Source organism: Oncorhynchus clarkii, chromosome 32, assembly GCF_045791955.1.
Source record: "Oncorhynchus clarkii lewisi isolate Uvic-CL-2024 chromosome 32, UVic_Ocla_1.0, whole genome shotgun sequence".
NCBI classification, from domain to species: domain Eukaryota; kingdom Metazoa; phylum Chordata; class Actinopteri; order Salmoniformes; family Salmonidae; genus Oncorhynchus; species Oncorhynchus clarkii.
In genome coordinates this window covers 36,671,795-36,691,937 of record NC_092178.1, presented here as the reverse complement: position 1 = coordinate 36,691,937, position 20,143 = coordinate 36,671,795, and the positions used below count along the sequence as shown (strand labels likewise).

General features: G+C 42.2%; 2 protein-coding genes across 2 annotated transcripts; one reads left to right on the top strand and one right to left on the bottom strand.

Moving 5' to 3' along the window:
* Positions 1-1,180: 1,180 nt before the first annotated feature.
* Positions 1,181-5,347, top strand: LOC139391879 (transmembrane protein 42-like). The gene is made up of 3 exons (XM_071139490.1): positions 1,181-1,462; positions 2,129-2,275; positions 2,473-5,347. The coding sequence occupies exons 1-3, from the start codon at positions 1,283-1,285 to the stop codon at positions 2,602-2,604; spliced, it is 459 nt and encodes a 152-aa protein (XP_070995591.1). The 5' UTR covers positions 1,181-1,282; the 3' UTR covers positions 2,605-5,347.
* On the bottom strand, positions 5,335-15,045 carry LOC139391878 (palmitoyltransferase ZDHHC3-like). The gene is made up of 7 exons (XM_071139489.1): positions 14,516-15,045; positions 11,221-11,555; positions 10,697-10,821; positions 9,742-9,838; positions 9,228-9,309; positions 8,622-8,752; positions 5,335-8,301 (listed from the first exon to the last, which is right to left on the bottom strand). The coding sequence occupies exons 2-7, from the start codon at positions 11,524-11,526 to the stop codon at positions 8,143-8,145; spliced, it is 900 nt and encodes a 299-aa protein (XP_070995590.1). The 5' UTR covers positions 11,527-11,555; positions 14,516-15,045; the 3' UTR covers positions 5,335-8,142.
* Between the last annotated feature and the right edge of the window lie 5,098 nt (positions 15,046-20,143).

Sequence of the window (20,143 nt, the reverse complement as noted above, 5' to 3'; positions counted from 1 at the left end):
TGAATCACACTAATTAAAGGTATATTAAACGCCTCGGATGCTCAGCGTTCAACAACATAGTGCCTTCAAAGCTCATCAATAAGCTAAGGACCCTGGGACTAAACACCTCCCTCTGCAACTGGATCCTGGACTTTCTGACGGGCCGCCCCCAGGTGGTAAGGGTAGGTGACAACACATCCGCAACGCTGATCCTCAACACAGGGGCCCTTCATGGGTGCGTGCTCAGTCCCCTCCTGTACTCCCTGTTCACTCATGACTGCACGGCCAGGGACGACTCAAACACCATCATTAAGTTTACAGATGACACAACAGTGGCAGGCCTGATCACCGACAACGACGAAACAGTCTATAGGGAGGAGGTCAGAGACCTGGCCATGAGGTGCCAGGACAACAACCTCCCCCTCAACGTGATCAAGACAAAGGAGATGATTGTGGAAAAAGAGTACTGAGCACACCCCCATTCTCATCGACGGGGCTCTAGTGGAGCAGGTTGAAAGCTTCAAGTTCCTTGGTGTCCACATCACTAACAAACGAACATGGTCCAAGCACACCAAGACAGTCGTGAAGAGGGCACGACAAAACCTCTTCCCCCTCAAGAGACTGAAAAGATTTGGCATGGGTCCTCAGATCCTCAAAATGTTATACAGCTGCACCACCGAGAGCATTGCATCACTGCCTGGTATGGCAACTGCTCAGCCTCCGACCACAAGGCATTACAGAGGGTAGTGCGAACGGCCCAGTACATCACTGGGGCCAAGCTTCCAGCCATCCAGGACCTCTATACCAGGCGGTATCAGAGGAAGGTCCTAAAAATTGTCAAAGACTCCAGCCACCCTTTTATTTCTTATTCTTATCCATATTTTGTAAAACTGCATTATTGGTTATGGGCTCGTAAGTAAGCATTTCACTGTAAGGTGCATGTGACTAATACAATTTGATTTGATTTATATTAGGATTAATTGGGGGGCATTTGATGGATGAGACCTCACTCACAGACCTAAAGAGTCCTAAAAGAAATAAATTCTTATCCAATATCAACAGAATTCCCAAACACGTGATGCCGCTGAATAAACTACTCATCCCACAATGCTACACAGCTGTGGAGTTATTTTGTCCAACCACGTCGTGCACCTACCCGCTGACAAAGTATTTTGATTGGTGTGGCTGCCTCGGGACAGTTGTTGGTAGGAAGTAGCCTACAGATTCTGCCCGCACTCTCACTCAGCTCAATACCGCTGTAGAAATGTGATGGATTAGAGAAATATGTGCCTCGGTTGTCAATATGTTGTTCCCCGGCGTTTTCTATGCGCTCCTGGCGGGGTTTCTCGGGGCTGTCGCATCTTCATCTGCAAAGCTGTCACTTGGAGCCGATTACCTAAAAGGTGTATGTGAAACGGGGCTACGAACATGGGGAGAGCAGCGGAAATTTAGACAACCTGACGAAACTACCGCTTGTGACTGGGTGAGGAATCGCCGCCGTTTAAGTGCCTGAATTATTAACGTGATGGGATTTGGGTGGCTTCTGAATAATGTAGATGTCAATTTGTTAGCAAAGCAATTCGTCCGCGAGTAGGGAAGTTTGGGTTTTCCAGTGATGAGTTTAGGGGTTCCAGATTCCAGCTCTTGCGCTCAGCATCAGCATCTCTCTCTGCTGGACAGGCGCGTGCTGTGTGTCAAGCTCGTGTCGTACACGCGTGATTGAACGACATACCTAGTGCAGTATTACGTCATATATGTTTGTGTTAAAGGAAGATATTTTCATATGTGTAGTCTATCATTTTATTTATTGCGGCCAAATGCGAGTCTGGTATAACATATGGGCAATTTTCCATTCAATGTCAATATCGTATTGTTAATTGGGCTGCTTGAAATGACCTTCATGACGTTGGGTACGTGGTGACATGTTTTAAGGTTGATTTATTAGCTATATTATTTATTTGTATAGCCGTTAGGTAAATGCATGTGAAAAAAAAATATATATATATATATATATATATATATATATATATATCAAGACGAATAACTAAAATAGGCCCCAAATCCATGGAATGCAGCTCAACTATTTGATGTGACTCTAGTCCAAAACAACGTTGTTTTCATTCATGTTGTTTGTGTGTGTTTGCTTCAGCTACACATCCCACTGAGGCTGCTTTGTGGGGGTCTGCTCTTCACCTGTAATGCTGTGATGTGGACGTTCCTCGCTAAGGCGCTCCGGTACTCTTCCTCCTCCACCCGAACCACTGTGACCACTACCGCTTCCAACTTCGTATCTTCCGTAAGTACATGTTTCCCTGTGGAAAAGACACTTACAATTACTTGTAAATAATGTATAGGCCTAATAGCCTACAAGTGTATGGTTTGAATTAATAAGCGTAACACAGATTTTCCTTTTTAAGTGTTGTCAGAGAAGTGTAATGTATGAGAAGTGTAATATATGGTGCACTAAATTGAAATGCCTGTATTGTGCCACAGGCCTTTTTGGGGCAGCTTATCTTTGGGGAGACCCAGATTGCGTTGTGGTGGGTGGGAATCTCCCTCACGTTCTCTGGCCTCGTGGTGCTTCAGAGGGCGGCCCCCAACGACCGAGCCAGGAAGGACGAATGACAACCTGTCGGAAGGCACAACTCATTAAGTGATCTAGAAAGAAACCAGTAATGCAACCTGTAGCCTACTATCTGTGACAAACAATGGCATTTCTCGGGTGAATGGCAGCCAGGGCAACTTTGGAAGGGAAAGCACTGTCAAAACATACCATGTAAGGAACATAGAGTGATTTATCGTTTGAAACACTTCGACATCCTCAGCAATGTGTGCTTGCCATCGATTCTTCACCATGCTTGCATTCTCCGCTTCAGATCACAAAAGCGTTTATTTTGCTCACCTATCCTAGACTTCCACACCAACATTGCGTCATCGCATGCTCAAGGTGATGCGTGAACCCGAAGTGATAAGTCTCACAAATGCTGCTACTGCTAGACATGCGCAAATACTGCAAACACATAGATTTTCTCATCGCTTACTACAGCATCACACATGACGTGGCTCAGAGAATACACTTCATGGCCTTGATAGGAACTTCTGTTGTGTCATGTTTATAGCCAAATATATTGAGTTACTGACCCTCACACATGTTTTGTGGATTCTGAGGAGATTTGGCCTTGCCTGCCTTTTTATAGCAAATGTCTAAAAGAAAGTTCCTAACAAGGTCTAAACCCAAGTAAGTCAAACCAAAGTACAGAAATATGTTGATCCTGCCTGGTATCCACTGTAACCACAGCAAGGCTCTGTCAATGCAATGTGAAGTCAAACTGCTAAAGTGTCCTGAAAAAATCCTAGTGACCTTCTCAGCTGCCTGTAAAGTGATACGGTTTACTTCACCCCAAAATCAAAATATGTAAGACATTTTCAAACCTCAAAAGTGGTCTAATGTTGAGATGAGACCAACTCCAATGAATGGAAAGGATATGCACCGTCTAACTTAATAATTTTTAGAGGGTGCCTGTCTTTCCAATTCATTTGGAGTTGAGGTACAGAGCTGGATCTACACAGTAGACGGCCTGGACTTCTTGACATTAGCCCACGTCTGACCTCAACTTAAATGTTGGAGTGAACTATCGCTTATTCCCTTTGGCAGAAGGGAATTAATTTGACTTAAATCTGACTTAATAGGGTGTCCAAACAACAATTACTCCAATGTCTGGCCTTTTAATTGAGTGCCACCAGCTTTTGTGTTTCAGCTGTAGACCTGTATAATGTCCATCCTAGTTTTCCATTGCAATTAAACCCAGTTTGAGGTTATCCTCGGGGTAAGGGAACCATCCCGTAGCACAGTCCCTCCCTCTGCATCTTCCAAGACTTCCAAAAGGTCAAACGTTGCTGTGGGGTTTTCGAACCAAACTACAGAAAGTGGTGTTCTATAACTAGCATGTTTGTACTCCAACAGTGTACTTCCCTGACATTCCTTAACACTGTGATGTGCTATTGTGGAAATGGGCTTTGTGCGTAATACCGACAACAAACGTTACTGTAGACAGGAGTTTGACTTTACAACTTTACTATACGATCAAACGTTGCTGTTTTTTTTTTATACATATCAAATGCATGCAACAACTAATAGTAGCTACCTGTATTCTGACTGTATCTATTAGACGATGATGATGTGTCTGTATAAATGCACAAAAACGCACACTATGAAATCGGTTCTCCATCCAGTTGCAGTACATTACAGACTGCAGGTTGTGTGTGTAATGTAATCTACTTCCCTGGCAATGTGACTATCTATGCTATTGAATCAGAACGGGAGAAATTGGTGCCGAACATTTCTCCTGTGTTCTCAAGTTAGATCAACATTTACCTGTGACGCCACCGTCACCGAGGGCAAGAGGAATCAAATGCATTAGAATAGTGGTTACATGAAACTTCTTTTGTTCGCCAGCCCCTGAATGGGTCACATTTGTTTGAACGAGTATACTGTAGATATGGATATTATAAACTGTAGAGATTAGTTTGGGAGGTGCATATGACTGATCTGATAAACTCTGTGTTCCTGATTAGTGCAGCACGGGGGCCCTACAGGAGGAATAATAAAGGGAATGTATTATAAATAAAAATGTATTATTAAGAATCCTTGAAATGGTTACTTGGACAAGCCACCTCCCCATCCTTTGAATATGTTGCTTGGCTCTTTGGAAATTGTGTATGATAAGTGAGGAAGTCTCAGAAAATGGCTGTTAGCCAATAGAATTAGATTGCACATACTGCTGCTGTGTCTGTGTGTGACAAACTGTCATCATTTCTTGGACAACAGATGCAGAGAGAAACAGGTGTTTGGGCAGACCTAAATCTCTTTTTTTATAAACCATATCTTGTCTAACAACCTATTTTAAACTAACATTTGTAAGTGTCAATATTTTCAATTTGATGGTGCACAATGTTGAATAAACCTCATCTAGGAAAGTGAACTTATGTTGATCTAAAATTAAACGACCATCAATGGAAAGAGATCTACATCCAGGCAGAATTTTTAAGATTACAGTCCAGTAAACTTCTCAGATTAGCTAATAAATAGACTCTGACAAAGGCCAGTGTGCTATTAGCATACCAAGTAAAGCATACAATAAATTGAAACTGTACAGAGAAAATAGACCTATGAAAACATAAAAGGTCATTCAGAATGCAACACTACACTCCCGATTCCACAGATACAGTATAGTGTCTACCTGGATACAGTCTTAAAGGAGATAGTTCACTCAAACTCTCACTTTATCTTTCTAAAAAACATTGAGTGAACAATCCCTTTAATAAGACAAATTAATGTTGACAGACGGACGACCATTTTTGAAAAAACAATACATTTATTGTAAATAATTTCCATATGAAAGTAACTTAAACTTTTGCATTCAGATAAACATTTCAAAGAGATGCACATTGGGAATCATCTATTTACAGCAAGTGTGTGTGTGTTTAAAAAGTTTGTCAGAACAGAATAGATTTGACAACTTCCCAGCATATCCTGTGTTAATGAGTAGGACGCGGTCTTAGCGCTTCTGATCTGATTGATAGTAATTAAAAAGGTAGACTGAGCAAATTGACATTGCCACAAGCAGCACCACAGATATTGCGATGAGTGAGATGCAAAACTTCACTCTCACACAGTACCTGTGCATGGGTTCGCAGCAGTAATGGAGTTTAGCCTCGCTCTTCCAACAAGCTTAGTTGTTGCAGGAATTGACCCACTATGTGGTTTACTTTGTGCATCTGTGTCATATGGCGGAGTCCACCTTTAATGTAATGAAAGGGGCTAGGGTAACATGAGCTTTAAGCCAGCCTCTTCCTAAGGAACCTCGTATACCCTTATTACACCCGTCTCTCCTCAAAGAGACTCTGGCAGACGGACATGAATCAGATTCAAGAACTTCCCACTCCAGTACACAGATCTACAAATTATTAATACATGCCTGTGAGGCATACTGATAATGTACATGATCAGCTGATAATTAGTTGGAAAGGCAAACTGGAATGAGCTGCAAAAGCACATTTTAAATATAAAATAAATCAGTCTGGTTGGAGAAGCATTCATTCTGATAAGATAGTCAACTTTTAAAAATCACAGTATTTGATGAGATATGTGATAGTCACTACATAGAGATAATAAGGGTTCATCAGTTCAAGCAGGAGATGGCAGTATTGAGATGTAGGTAGTTTAGAGTGTACCACTTTAAAAGAAAAAAATGGGCTTCAAATCAGAAAGAGACAGTAGTAGATTTGATTGAAGCATCTTAAACTTTAAAAAGTCACCCATTTGGTAAAAAAAGAAACTACTTAGAAAAGGTGACTTTCACAATACAAGTCACTAAAAGTAGCATTACATTCAATCTTAATTGATTCTTTATAATATATAGCACAAAAATCTACAAATGTGGTCCATACACACTTCAAATGGCATCCTTGCCTTGCACTCTGTATTCTAAATTTAATTAGCAAACAATTTAGTTTGATGAATACATAACCATTGTGTTCATACAGTGTGGGTCGTAAAACCAGAGAACATGTCAGCAAATATATTCCACATAAATTAAACTGTGTCTCAAATGGCACTCTATTCCCTACACAGTACATTACTTTTGACTACAGCCCTGTGGGCCTGGTCAAAAGTAGTGCACTATATAGGGAACAGAGTGCCATTTGGGACACAAGCCATAGCCGTTCTATTTCTACAGTAAGGCTCGTGAACACAATTGATTGTGTTATAATTCTCTCTCTTGATTGTTTGCAATCGATGCCTAATTGCCCCGAGGCAATCTACTTCGACTGCTATGTACCTAGGAGACCGGTCTGTGTCTAGTTTGAATTAGCTAGCATTGTACACAATGGTGACTTTAAAAAAAAGTCTCCAGGCAGTATGGTCTTTCAGTCTTCAATGCACATGTTCCACTGGACTAAATTGCGTCACCAATGTTTGCTCCACAAAGCTTAACTGTGCCAGATTCATAAACAGAATGTCAAGCCGATAACTTGTTTTTTTGACATGACATTTACAAATTCCATTAAGTGAACACAGGGAATTACACTTAGGTGCATGCTTCTGTAAAAAAAAAAAAGAGTTGAAAATAAAATGTACATTTCATTGACCAGTTTAGTTATTGGGTGACCAATTTAAAAATCTCAGAGGGCACCGTGATCATTTTTCTATAGAAACGGTTGTCACATACACCAACCAGTAAGACATCATGCCAAACAGTGAAACAACAGAACCATCCACGGCCACCAGCCGGTTCCACAGTTGGACTTTCAATACATTGTTCCCAATCGCATCTTCAGCCTGTCCTTTTGGAGGGGACCCGTCCTGCACATAGACATGACTGATAGCCAGTGACAGGAAGCAAATACCCTATTCAACTTAAACTTGAGATTACAAAAATCTCTTTACCCAATTTCAATTGTCTTATAAGGCAAAGAATCTGCAGCTTGCAGGAAAAGATTTGGCTGTTCTAAACCGCAAACGTAATGCCTTGTGGGCCGTTAGTACTCCAACAGTGTGGCGCTGGCACCAAAGCTATAGCTTACACCATTTAGGCTACATTATGGAAAGGCAGAGGTACTGCTACATTGGAAGACAAAATCTGCCTTTCGGAACTGATTGGCTTTTCAGCGGACGAAAACAATATGAATTCAGCTCACGCGTTTGCTTTGTTTAGGCCTAGTTCTTAAACAGGAAATGACAAAATACAGGAAATACTTGGGTTTAAGAGTATTTCCATTTCCGTTTCTATCCCAAAGGCAAAGCAACGTTTTTAGCCAGCTCAGATACAGGCTCTGGCCAGGTTACATTAGTAAGTGCTTTCTTCAATAGTAAAACGTGAGAAAAGCAGAGGGGCATTTTACAGTTCATGGTTTTGTAGGGCTTGGCAGTGATCGTAAACAGAAGGGAAATAGATATTACTTCATACAGATATCCAAATGTGTGGCAGGTATTCAAAACAAGCAGAAAAAAATATTTTTTTTCACAAAGAAGAAAAATGACAAAAAACAGAAAAGAAGAGAAAGGGTCATAAGAGTTCATGCTCAGTGAAGCCAGGCGTCATCAGTCCGCACCCTGAAAGACAAGCTGGTAGCACGGGTGCTGGAGCATGGCTTCCCGTCTCAGACAACGTACTGGTAATAGTCTGCCTTCCCGTGGTCAGGTGTTGCAAAGGGACTTAGCCAGGCTATAGAGAACGGATGGCCAAATACCACCCTCATGTTCATCCACTTTGTCCTTTTAGCCCATCTCCTCTCCTCCTTTTTCAACTGCTCTATGCCCTGTAGATAAGATCCAAAAACATGCAAAACGTCAGCAACATAATCCTGGCTATTTAACATATACTTCTCCGGGACAGTTCTCTTAAGACCCTCAAATAAAGCTACAGGCAATATGAATCTAAGCACTAAGCAGCAGGGTTGGGGTCAATTCCATTTAAACTCAGGAAGTCAACTGAAATTCTAATTCCAGTTTACTTCCTGAATTGAAATTGACCCCCAACCCTGCTAAACAGCGACAGTTAAGAAGGTAGAGAGGAGCGCTGAGTGAGGGAGTGAATGGGAGCAAAGGGATGGCTGGTGGTGGTGTTCTGTTCACTTACCGTCTCATCGGCACAGATGGAATGGACCTGGGTCCCAAACATCACGGAGGTAAAAATGAGGAAGAGGAGTCCCTCAAAGCAGAGGAGGATGAGGAGGATGACGGTCGCTGGAGGAGAGAATGTACTGCACTCTTGGGAGGGAGGGAGGGAGGGAGGGAGGGAGGGAGGGAGGGAGGGAGGGAGGGAGGGAGGGAGGGAGGGAGGGAGGGAGGGAGAGGTTTAAACTGGAGGGCACTGATTGTCTGGAAGCTGAGGACAAGTGGGCTGGATTCCCTCTCATCGGGTAAGTATTATCTTAGGACTCGGGGGGGCAGGAAAGGTGAGCCAAAAGTTGAAATCTTGTATGCATCAGGTAAATTGACCAATTAAGTCATGCTCTAACAAAGTGAGCCAATCAAAGGATGTGAAAGGAGAACAATCTGGGTACTGGAGAGGAAGACAACATGACACTTGAAGAAATGGAAATAAATAGTTCCAAATGGAAACCACAACACCAAATCCATGAAATATGTTTCTCTGTTGCAGACTTGCCACACAAAGTTAAAAACAGTATGGTGGATTTGGCATAGCATGCTAATACATAGCGGAAAACAGCATGGTACTCACTCGTCCAGTCCGACTCAAAGCAGAAGATAAAATGAAAGGCAACCATGACCAGGGCATGGAGGGATATCAGTGCAATGTACATCTGAAGGGAGACAAAGAATATCGTAGTAGCATTACATTATTTAACCGTGCAGTACTCTTATTTCAAAAATGCAACTCTTATTTTGTCAAGATTTTGAATAATGTGATGTATTGGTGAATGAGAGGGAAAGTTTACAGGTTTTGTAGGAGGAGATGGATAGTTGAATTAGTCAGCATTAACTAAAAGGTTTGAATGCTTGGACACCAGTAACATCTCATGTGAGTGAGTGAGTGAATAACGGCGTGTAGTGAATGTAAGTCGGAGTCGCTCGAGGCTACATCTCATGTGAGTGAGTGAACAACGGCGTGGAGTGAATGTAAGTCGGAGTCGCTCGAGGCTACATCTCATGTGAGTGAGTGAACAACGGCGTGGAGTGAATGTATGTTTTGAGTAATAGCAGCATGTCGGAGTCGCTCGAGGCTACACACTCACTGTGAAAAGCACAAAGAATTTCTGGTTCTTCTCTCCTACGCAGTTGTTTACCCATGGGCAATGGTGGTCCATCTTCTTGATACAGCGTTTACACACACTGCGAGGAGCACGCACACGAGGAGATGACATGAAAGCAGGGTATAGCCACATACAGAAGAGGCCTGGAAATATGGTCCAAGCCGTGACCTACACACACTGCTCCTTCTGGGTGCATGAAGACCAGCCAGAATGCATAGTTAATTATCAGTCAACTCAAAACACACACCAACGCAGCAGAGAGAGAGAGGGGAGAGACCCACACCACCCCTAGTTGCACGGTACACACTGCCTGCATCCCAAATGGCACTCTATTCCCTATATAGTGCTCTACTGTTGACCAGAGCCCTATATAGGGAATAGGGTTCCATTTGGGACAAACACCATGTATACATTGGAGGTGAGAGACGGGAATAACCTCTAAGCTGGACTGTACTCTCCATCACACAAGGGAGTCAGAGGACGTATATTATCTGAGGGTAGCAGACTGACATCTCAACTAGGCCCCGAGACATCATCAATCGATCAATAATCTGCCCTATGGAGCTGCAAAGGCTGCAATATGCTTAAATAGAGGTGCTCTGATACCATGGCATTCTCTGAAGGTGGAACAAGTGTATAGTATAAATATCATGATACCATCCTGTACGTCACATCAATTTACATTATTTTGATCAAATATAAATACCAAGTGTTGCTCCTTTTTCCTAATTCAACTTTGTTTTTAGCCAGTTCCGTCCCTTGAAACTAGGTTCAAAGCACTTCAAAGTCCGGGGAACTCCTTCTTAGCCATCTAGTAAGTACCAGTGGGTATAGGTAATGCAGCAGGACTGAGGCTGAACAACATTGGTGGGAAAGAACATTTGAAAAAAAAACAAGTGGAATTAGGACAGGGTTCTCGACCAGTCCTGTACAGAACCTGCAGTGGTGAGCTCTGTCGGGCTTGATACTGCAACACTTGGGACATTTGTAGACCACCTGACCGGGCTTGAGCTGCAGGCTCTCGATAAACTCCTTGGTCGCGTTCCCTTTAGGCACCGCACCCTGGGAGAGAGGCACGGGTTAGGACAGGGGCATTCAATCATATGTGAAAACCAATACACAGTTTCAAAGTTCTCTACAAGCAGGTTCTCTTGGGAAGACAACTTATTTCAAGATTGAAACATTTGACAGTTTTCGCCTGAGTCCCCACTAACTTGGGTGAGTCTCAACAACATCTCCTTTCTCCTGAAGTGTGCACTCGTTCACTACTGCCCACAAATCTAAAAGCATTGGATTGGTGGAGGCATGGGCTAGTGGGAATGTCCACCATATGTTTTTTAATTCCAGTCATTTCCTTTTAAATCAGTGAAGGGACGTGAACAAGTGCACACTTTTGGGCGAAGGAGAGACAATTGGAACAAAGCTACAGAATCACTGACAGACAGAGACAGCCAGACTAACCGGGTCTGTGCACATGGCCCGGGCGTGTGAGGCCAGGGCGAGGAAGGCGAGGACACTGAACAGTGCACCGTTGATTAGACTATAGAGCAGGTTCTTGGCAGGCAGCAGCACGACGAAGAGCACCACGAACTCGGCATAGAACACCAGGCACCAGGTGATGACGCCGCATACGATGCCGCAGCAGTCGCGGATGAACCACATGGTGTCGGAGTGGGGGAGGGTTGGGGGAGGTGCGCAGTGCTCGGGCTGCAGGTAGCCGGCTTGCCTCTCGATGTCCCTGCAACGGTTTGCCGGGCTCTTCCTCATTCTAGAGCGGTCGCAGCTCTCGCCGCATGCTGCGAGGAGAGAAGGGTTTGGGACGGTTAGGGATAGGCTACAGATACAGGTGTGTCAATGAAGTGATGTCTGACGTGCCAATGTTGCATCGCATTTCCTGTGTCGTTGGTATGAGCTGTCGTTGTAGTGTAAATATATAGAGGGGGAAGTGAGAAACTACAGGTGTATACGGAAGAGAGAAGGAAGTGAGGCGTCAATGTTTCATTGTCTGTGCAGACAGTATTGTTGGAATGTGGTCTCTTTTCTGTTATGTTTGAACGTGGTGTTGTGGACTGTAAAAAAAAATGTTTTAAATGAAAAGGCCGGACACCTAGATAAGTTTAGATTAAAAGACGGCACATTATCTGAACCGTGGCGACGTATCAGCTTTGACATGCAAATCAATCGTCTGTGCAAACAGACGATAACGGACAAAGGGAGTGAGGGAAGAGACGGCGGGGGAGAGTTTATGAAGTCGGTTTAAATATTCTAAAGTCTTTAATTCAATTACCCTGGTCAAAATGTCCCTGTGGTCAGTTTTGGCCCACATTCACTAGAAACAGGAAGTCAGGGTAATACAAATTGCCTATATGTCCAAACATATTAAGAAACAGCCTTACAAGTTAAAAACAGCTGAGTATTCCTAAATAAACACCACTGCCTTTCAAATGTATTAAAAATCAATCAAATGTGTTTTATAAAGCTATTTTTTACATCAGCATTTGTCTCAAAGTGCTCATACAGATACCAGCATAAAACCCCAAAGTGCAAGCAATGCAGATGTAGAAGCACAGTGGCTTCCATCCATCCACATGGCCAATTCACTGGTATTTTCTGTGTAATCTCACTTTTATGATTAGCCATACTAGCTTAAATGAGTTTTAGCCAAATCGGCTTACGGGGAACCCTGATGCAACTGACATATTCCTGCCAAAACCGTTTTTATATCATGTTTGTAAAAACCCACTATTCGGGCATCCCTAACAGCGTCGTCTGCGTTAGGGGAGCGTTTATCCGGGGTAGGCCGTCATTGTAAAAATAAGAATTTGTTAACCTTTATTTAACTAGGCTAGTCAGTTAAATCAACATTTTTAAAAACAATGAGGTACCAATGACATTAGTGTTGGGCGATGTCCAAACGTTGTTGACATACGATTTATAAACTGGGTGGTTCGAGCCCTGAATGTCGATTGGCTGACGGCCGTGTTATATCAGACCGTATTCCACGTGTATGACAAAACGTTTATTTTTTACAGCTCTAATTATTAGCAATGAGGTACCTTAGGGTTTGTGGTATATACTGTGTTGTGTCGTGCCTAAGAACAGCCCTTAGCCGTGGTATAGTGGCCATAAACCACACCTCATCGGACATATTGTATCAGAACAACCCGTAGGTGAATCAATGTTGAGAGATGACGGAGGGTGTCACTCCCATAAAGTGAACAAACTGTTAATTGAAACCCAATAAGTCAGGAACCTCAAAGAAAAGTTGTACTATAAACATCTCTGGCCGCTGCATAAATCCAGGGACAATCTGTTACCAAGGACACATAATGCTAAATAATGAATTCACTTATAGCTGCTTCGGGATTTGTACACAAGCAAAAGCACTTTCAAGAAAAACACTGAGGCAAGCATCGATTAGCTATTATCTGCTAAATCAAAGCTCTTTTGTGGTTGACTAGAAGTGGGAGTGTATAAACTCCACCACTGAACGACATGCTGCTGTTATCCTGAAGAGACTGATCGACTATAGTATCGTCTTTGTCTTACAGCAGAAACTCCTTTCACAAAAAAACTGCCATTCTATTTTGCCGTTCAAGACAGCAGTAATTGACAACAGTCACCCATTTAGCCCAAGTCTCTGAATTCAACCGAGTCTCCAGTATCAATAAACAGAATGTCTAACAGATATGACACTAAACAACCTCAATGGACCAATTAACCATTATGGAAGATTGGATTGTGAGCACTATACTGTATGAGCGCTATACAGCTGAATGTTTAATAAATTATTTATGGGACTGCAGGACGCCCTGCTGCTTGGATGCCTCCAACAGTAATTAATACAACTGAGGAGTGATGGCAGACACAGAGGAAGAGAGCACAGGAGAATGGGAGTGAAAGCTGGGAGTTGAGGAGGGATGTGGCTCAATAGGATGAAATAGCAGTTAATTAACAGGCTGGTGTGATTTACGTTAATAAGCGCTGCTGGCAGCCCCTTGACTTACATAAGCATGTCTAGGGTCTTATCTAATAGTCTAGATTTAACGTAGTAAGCCTTTGCCATGTCGATCACAATGATCAGTCGTGTCCTTAGTTTAAATTGTTAAAATGTTGTATTTCGATGAACAATAAACAGCAAATGGTTGTATCAAGAACCTTGTATAAAGTTTTCAGTATGGAATTCCCAAAGCAGATAAGTACCGTTACTCTGGCGCACTAGAAATCCGAAAGATTTTCTGAAGCTGAAGAGATGCAATCCTAAGCAAAAGGCCGGCAGATGGCGATATTGATCTGGTATTGACGGTATTGTAACCATATCTATTCATTTGGAGATTTTTCTAACAAAAAAATTCCACTGACAGTAATAGTAAAATGACCAAATGGAATAAAAATTGTAAATTAACCCGTCAAGTCACAATCACCGTTATTGAGCTAGAATTGCAAAGTAACATGGATTCATTAGCTAGCTATACTCATGAAAATCATCTCGATTCTGTCAGATTCCGAATCTAATGCTAGCTAGCTAGGTAGTAGGCAGACACTAGGCTACTTTACTGTAGTTTATGTGGGAGACACCAGGGGATTGGGGGGGGCACTGTGTAGTCTAGTGCATTTGTGTGTAGTTAGGTAGGGTAGGTCCAAGGATTAGCGTTGTTTCACATATTTGGTGGCTTGATTTAGCTAGTAATAAGCTTGCTAATTTAGTTAGCTAGCGAGGTAACGTTTAGAAACAACCATGATAATTTCAACTCACCCCTTTCGTGGTCGAGGAAATAATTGTCAGAGAACAGTCCTCTTTTTGATTGTCTGGCACGCTAACGTTAGCTAGGGTACACCATTCACAACAGCAAGTCGTAGTTGATTGTAGATAGTTAGCTAACTAGTTATCCTTGCTAGCGTGGGGATAGTTGGCAGTACACCCCCTTGATATGTCTCACGATTCACACTTAACGTGTCGAGTCCATCGTTAAACTACAAACCCATTTGGTTTCGATGTTCCGGGTATTCATATGGAAATTCCCATACGTGCAGACCTCCTGGTTGGGTGGGTGCCCGTTTCCCTCATTACTTAATCTAGAAAGATCTTTGGCAAGCAAGGAACAAACGGAGGAAAAAACAGGAAGTGCCCTGCCTTCCGTGCACAAGATTTATATTAGCTCCAAAGCGTTCCAAACACCTGAGGTTGCCCCTTAGTTAACAATATATTTGTTGCCTCTGCTAGGAACATATATCTCTACCAATCTACTAACAACCGACCTAGGATATCAGTGTAACTAATAGTTTAAAGGCCGACAGGTGGCGATATGAGTCGTTTCATCTTACCGTCCAAAGCAAACGCATGCAGCTGTCTATATAGTGTATACATATCCCCCAGTGGAGCAGTTCGTACATCAAACATTCTCCAATCCGGATGCAAATGCATTGATTTCCTCCTTAACTCGATTTAATTATACATACTTTCTTTATGAAATACTTTTTCACCACCATGCTAGTGGCTAATGCTACTTCCTGATGATCTGCCCTGTATTCAGCCAGGGGTAAACAACAGACTACTGCAACCTGATTGGCTGAATGCAATACACAACATCTAGGGGTGTATTCATTATAGAAACGTTTACTGTTTAAGAGCCAAACGGAAGCAGACGAAACGGGGAGGGACCTACCTGAATTTGTCCAATAGAAACTCTCGTTTGCGTTTTCCATTTGGAGTAAACCTTTTGCAACAGAATCAGCTTAATGATTACACACCAGGACTAGCATTCCTAGGCATTAGGCACTCTAGCACGGTTGTGGAAAGTGGTGTTTTACAAAGAAAGTACGCATATTTCCACCGCTTTCTCGCCATTAAATCAAGTTGAGGAATACATGTTTTATGTATGAACCAGTCCATGGGGGATAGGAGTGTATAGCTGGCTGCATGTATTCCATTTGGACGGTAAGATGAAACTACTCAATATCGCCATCTGCCGGTCTTTGGGCTCTGTAGCTAAGTCAATTTAAATTCCCACTGCACGATAAAGTAGTCCTAGTAAATCTATTTTCCTCGCCTTTGAGAAATAGCTATTACTATTTTGTTCATAGAAATATGTCCAAATTAAACATAGCAGTAGTCGAAGAAAAATCTGCCCCCCCAAAATCTGAGTTTGAATGCGTAAGAAGCTAAATCATTTACATGTCTGAAACGCTACAAAGTACCAATTCAAACGGTCCAAAAAAACATACTAAAATTTGTGCAGTAGAATCGAATGGTAGAACTGTGTTGATTTGTACACTGATCCAGGAACAATCTAAATAGGTTCAGGCACTGAGGTATAATAAGAAGAATATATATATTTTTTATCTATGCCTTTTTGCCGAAAAGGTGTATATAATGCATGGTTTATTGGTAGGTTTCATTCTGAAAGATATTGCTTAATGCTCATGTTTAGTTAAATTTTTTGCGTGAAATAATTGTCCCAGGTGAGGGCTACCTGGAGTTTTTTTGTTGATTGGTGAGTGCATTGTTGCTTCTGGTGGAGTACAGTATAATTCTAATATGAGGGACTCTGGAGGTAGTGTTGTAACGAGTCATCTATGATTAATCGCCCTCTTCCTGTCCCCATCCTAGCTCTGCCAATGCCACAACAGAGTTTGGGGGTCTGGGTGGTGATGAGCTGGGCATGGAGTCTAGCAACACCCTGTACACATTGTTCAACAACAGACACAGTGTGGACCTGAAATGCCTTTGCATTTTCCCTGGGGAACACTGCTGGGTGCTCTATGTGGTCGTGCTGGTGAGTGACTGACACCGCAACGGGACCTCAAAGTGGAGGTCTTCACAGGTCCAAAAAGTTGGACCCATTCAGAAATGGATCCGTGGCTTTTCCACCTGACCGACATATATATATATATTTTTTGTGGTAAAGTTCCAAATGGACCCGAGAACAGTAAGACCCGTGGGAAAGTAAACCCAAACAGACCCGTGTCAGTTCAGATCCGAGAGACCCGTTTAGACCTGAGAGTAGAAAGAGAGAGAGAAAGAAATCTCAGACGGGTTGCTGCCAGCGCCATCAATAAACGAGCGATATTGGCAAAATGATCCACAGTTACATGACCTTTAAACTGCCTAGAACAAAAAAACGTTGTTGTGTTTCGATGTGTAGCATATTAAAAACTTTATAGTAAATTGTTTTATTGTTTTTTACTTTCCTTAAACAGTAATTGTCCACCTCAGATGTTAGAGATTTGAGCGTTAAATGCATTAGGGCATCGCATGCACATAGGCCTATAGGCCTAGACGTCTACTGCATGATATTGATATTTTAAAAAGGAATATAAAGGAAGAGAAGTTTAGGCCTAGCCCTAGAGAGGTGGATGGAAAGGTAGAGATATGTTCCCGGCATGCATTCTTTATCCTTGTCAGATAGGCAACTACTGCTATACAGATGTAGGCGTACAGAAGGAGGCAAATTCGTTGATTTTGTTTTATAAAGATAAGCATTGTATTGTTAGATTAAAGGAGCAACTCTGGTAGGCCTAAAACATCCTTCCTCACCTCAAGGCTCAACCTGAGTCAGTTGGTGCTCCGGTGCTCTCTGCCTTCATAGGCCTGCAGTAGCTAAGCCTAATAATAGCCATACCACACCAAACCTTCATAAAAGTTTCTTTACTTTATTAGGGTAATATCAAAAGTAAGTCAAATCATTGCTCAATGTTTATGGGTGAAATATTATATTGCAGCATTAAATTATGTGTTGCGTCTTGCCCTCTGGTTTGACCTTTTCATGGTTTGAGTGCAAGTAGCCCCATAGTACGCCTGCCGGTAATTATATTACACTATATATACAAAAGTATGTGGACACCCCTTCAAATGAGTTGATTCAGCTATTTCAGCCACACATAAATACTTTGTTGAGACAAAATGTACTTGCTACGATTGTGATATGTTGCTTTCTCGCCTAGCTATCTTAAGATGAATGCACTATTTGTAAGTCACTCTGGATAAGAGTGTCTGCTATATTACTAAATGTCAAATGTTTACACTAACGCACTCCTATTTCAACATCCAGGACACTTCATAATGATCAATGTTGCCTGGTTTGCCACACTGTCATTAGATTAGACTGTTACAATCTTCTATCTTTCTGTATGCTGCCACAGTATCTGCTCGGGTTTGACATTCCGATTGGCTAGGCATAGGTCACTCTTTTCCAGGTATAGGTCTTCACGGTCCAACAGACCTGAAATTCCAAGATCGCAGGATCCTTCCTAAATACAAACGTTTGTCTCAGGTCTTGGCCGGGTCTGATATACACAGAACAAAAATATAAACTTGATATGTAAATTGTTGGTCCCATGTTTCGAGCTGAAATAAAAGATCCCCAAAATGTTCCATATACCCAAAAAGCTTATTTCTCTAAAATGTTGTGCAGAAAGTTGTTTACATCTTGTTAGTGAGCATTTCTCCTTTGCTAAGATGATCCATCCACCTGACATGTGTGGCATATCAAGAAGCTGATTAAACAGCATTATCATTACACAGGTGCACTTTGTGCTGGGGACAATAAAAGGCCACTCTAAAATGTGCTGTTTTGTCACACAACACAATGCCACAGATGTCTCAAGTTTTGAGGGAACGTGCAATATGCCATTGCACATTCTAGCTGGACTGCTAGAATGTTTACCGAAGTTTTTGCCAGATAACTCAATGTTCATTAATCTACCATAAGCCACCTCCGTTGTTTTAGAGAAGATGGCAGTATGTCCAACCAGCTTCACAACTGCAGAGGGGTCTGCTGATGTCAACGTTGTAAACAGAGTGCCCTATGGTGGCGGTGGGGTTATGGTATGGGCAGGCATAAATTATGGATAATTAACACAGTTGCATTTTATCAATGGCAATTTGAATGCACAGAGATACCGTGATGAGATCTTGAGGCCAATTGTCGTGTCATTCATCCACCGCCATCACCTCATGTTTCAGCATGATAATTCACAACCCCACATCGCAAGGTCTGTACACAATTCCTGGAAGCTAAAACTGTTCCCAGTTCTTCCATGGCCTGCATACTCACCAGATATGTCACCCATTGAGCATTTTTGGGATGCTCTGGATCAACGTTTACGACAGCACGTTCCAGTTCCAGCCAATATCCAGCAACTTCGCACAGCCATTGAAGAGGAGCGGGACAACACTCCCCAGGCCACAATCAACAGCCTGATCAACTCTATGGGAAGGAGATGTGTCTTGCTGCAGGAGGAAAACATTGGTCACACCAGATACTGCTGGTTTTCTGATCCATGCCCTTACCTTTTAATTTAAGGTATCTGTGGCCAACAGATGCATATCTGTATTCCCAGTCATGTGAAATCAATAGATTAGGGCCTAATTTGTTTATTTATATTAACTGATTTCCTTATATGAACTCTAACTCAGTAAAATCTTTGAAATTGTTCCATGTTGCATTTATATTTTTTGTTCAATATAATTGCCACAGGCCTCGGGCATGTGCAATTAAAATTGATTTACGGACTGGACCCATCTTCTGTTAATTTAATGTGTAAGGTGATGAGAACTGCGCGAGCTCGTTATCTATGTCAGCCAATTCCAACTAAATAAAACGTATAGCTGAAACTGGTTTCGGCTGCTCACCTCACGTACGCCTGCTGCTGAGGAGAGAGCGAGTGAAATGAACCTTGGCCTACCTAGGCTGCTGTTGATTGCGAATATATAGGCCTTTTTCATTTAAGTAAAACGAAAGTTACAGGTGAACGAGTATAGTGAAAAGAAGCAGACAAAGGGGAATGCCATCCGTGGGGACAAGTTTTAATATTGTAGTGGACAAAGATGAGAAGAACGTTGTCACGGCCAAATTTACTGTTTGCATCTCGCTATTCAGCATTGATGCAATTTTCAAACTTTAAAGTATGTATTTTCGTATTTATTATAATTCGTTTTATCTTTATTATTATGATTCAGTTAGGGCTGACCCCAATTAGTCAACCGAGATTGTTTTAGTCGAGTTTTGCGCCCATCTCAGGAAACTAATCAATTGCGCAGGCCTAGACTAAAAGCCTATTTATGCTTAAACCAATGTATTCTTGATCCAAAAATGTGGTAGGAGGGAGGCTCCATGTGGAGGGTTTGACGCAATTGCTGAGCCTCCAGAGGCATTCAGAGGCCATCCTGTATGGACACAAACTCACTTATATTACAACAGCTCTGCGAAGCGCAAGAAATATTAATGCTCTGACTTCTGCGAAGGCCACATCATCATAAATGCTGCATGGCCAATGCAGACGTTGGATTGACAATGCGCCCAGCTGCACGTCGCCAGTGCGCTCTCTCCTGCCAATTTGCGCTCATTAATTGTTTCATAACTTCATTGAGTGAATTGTTTGC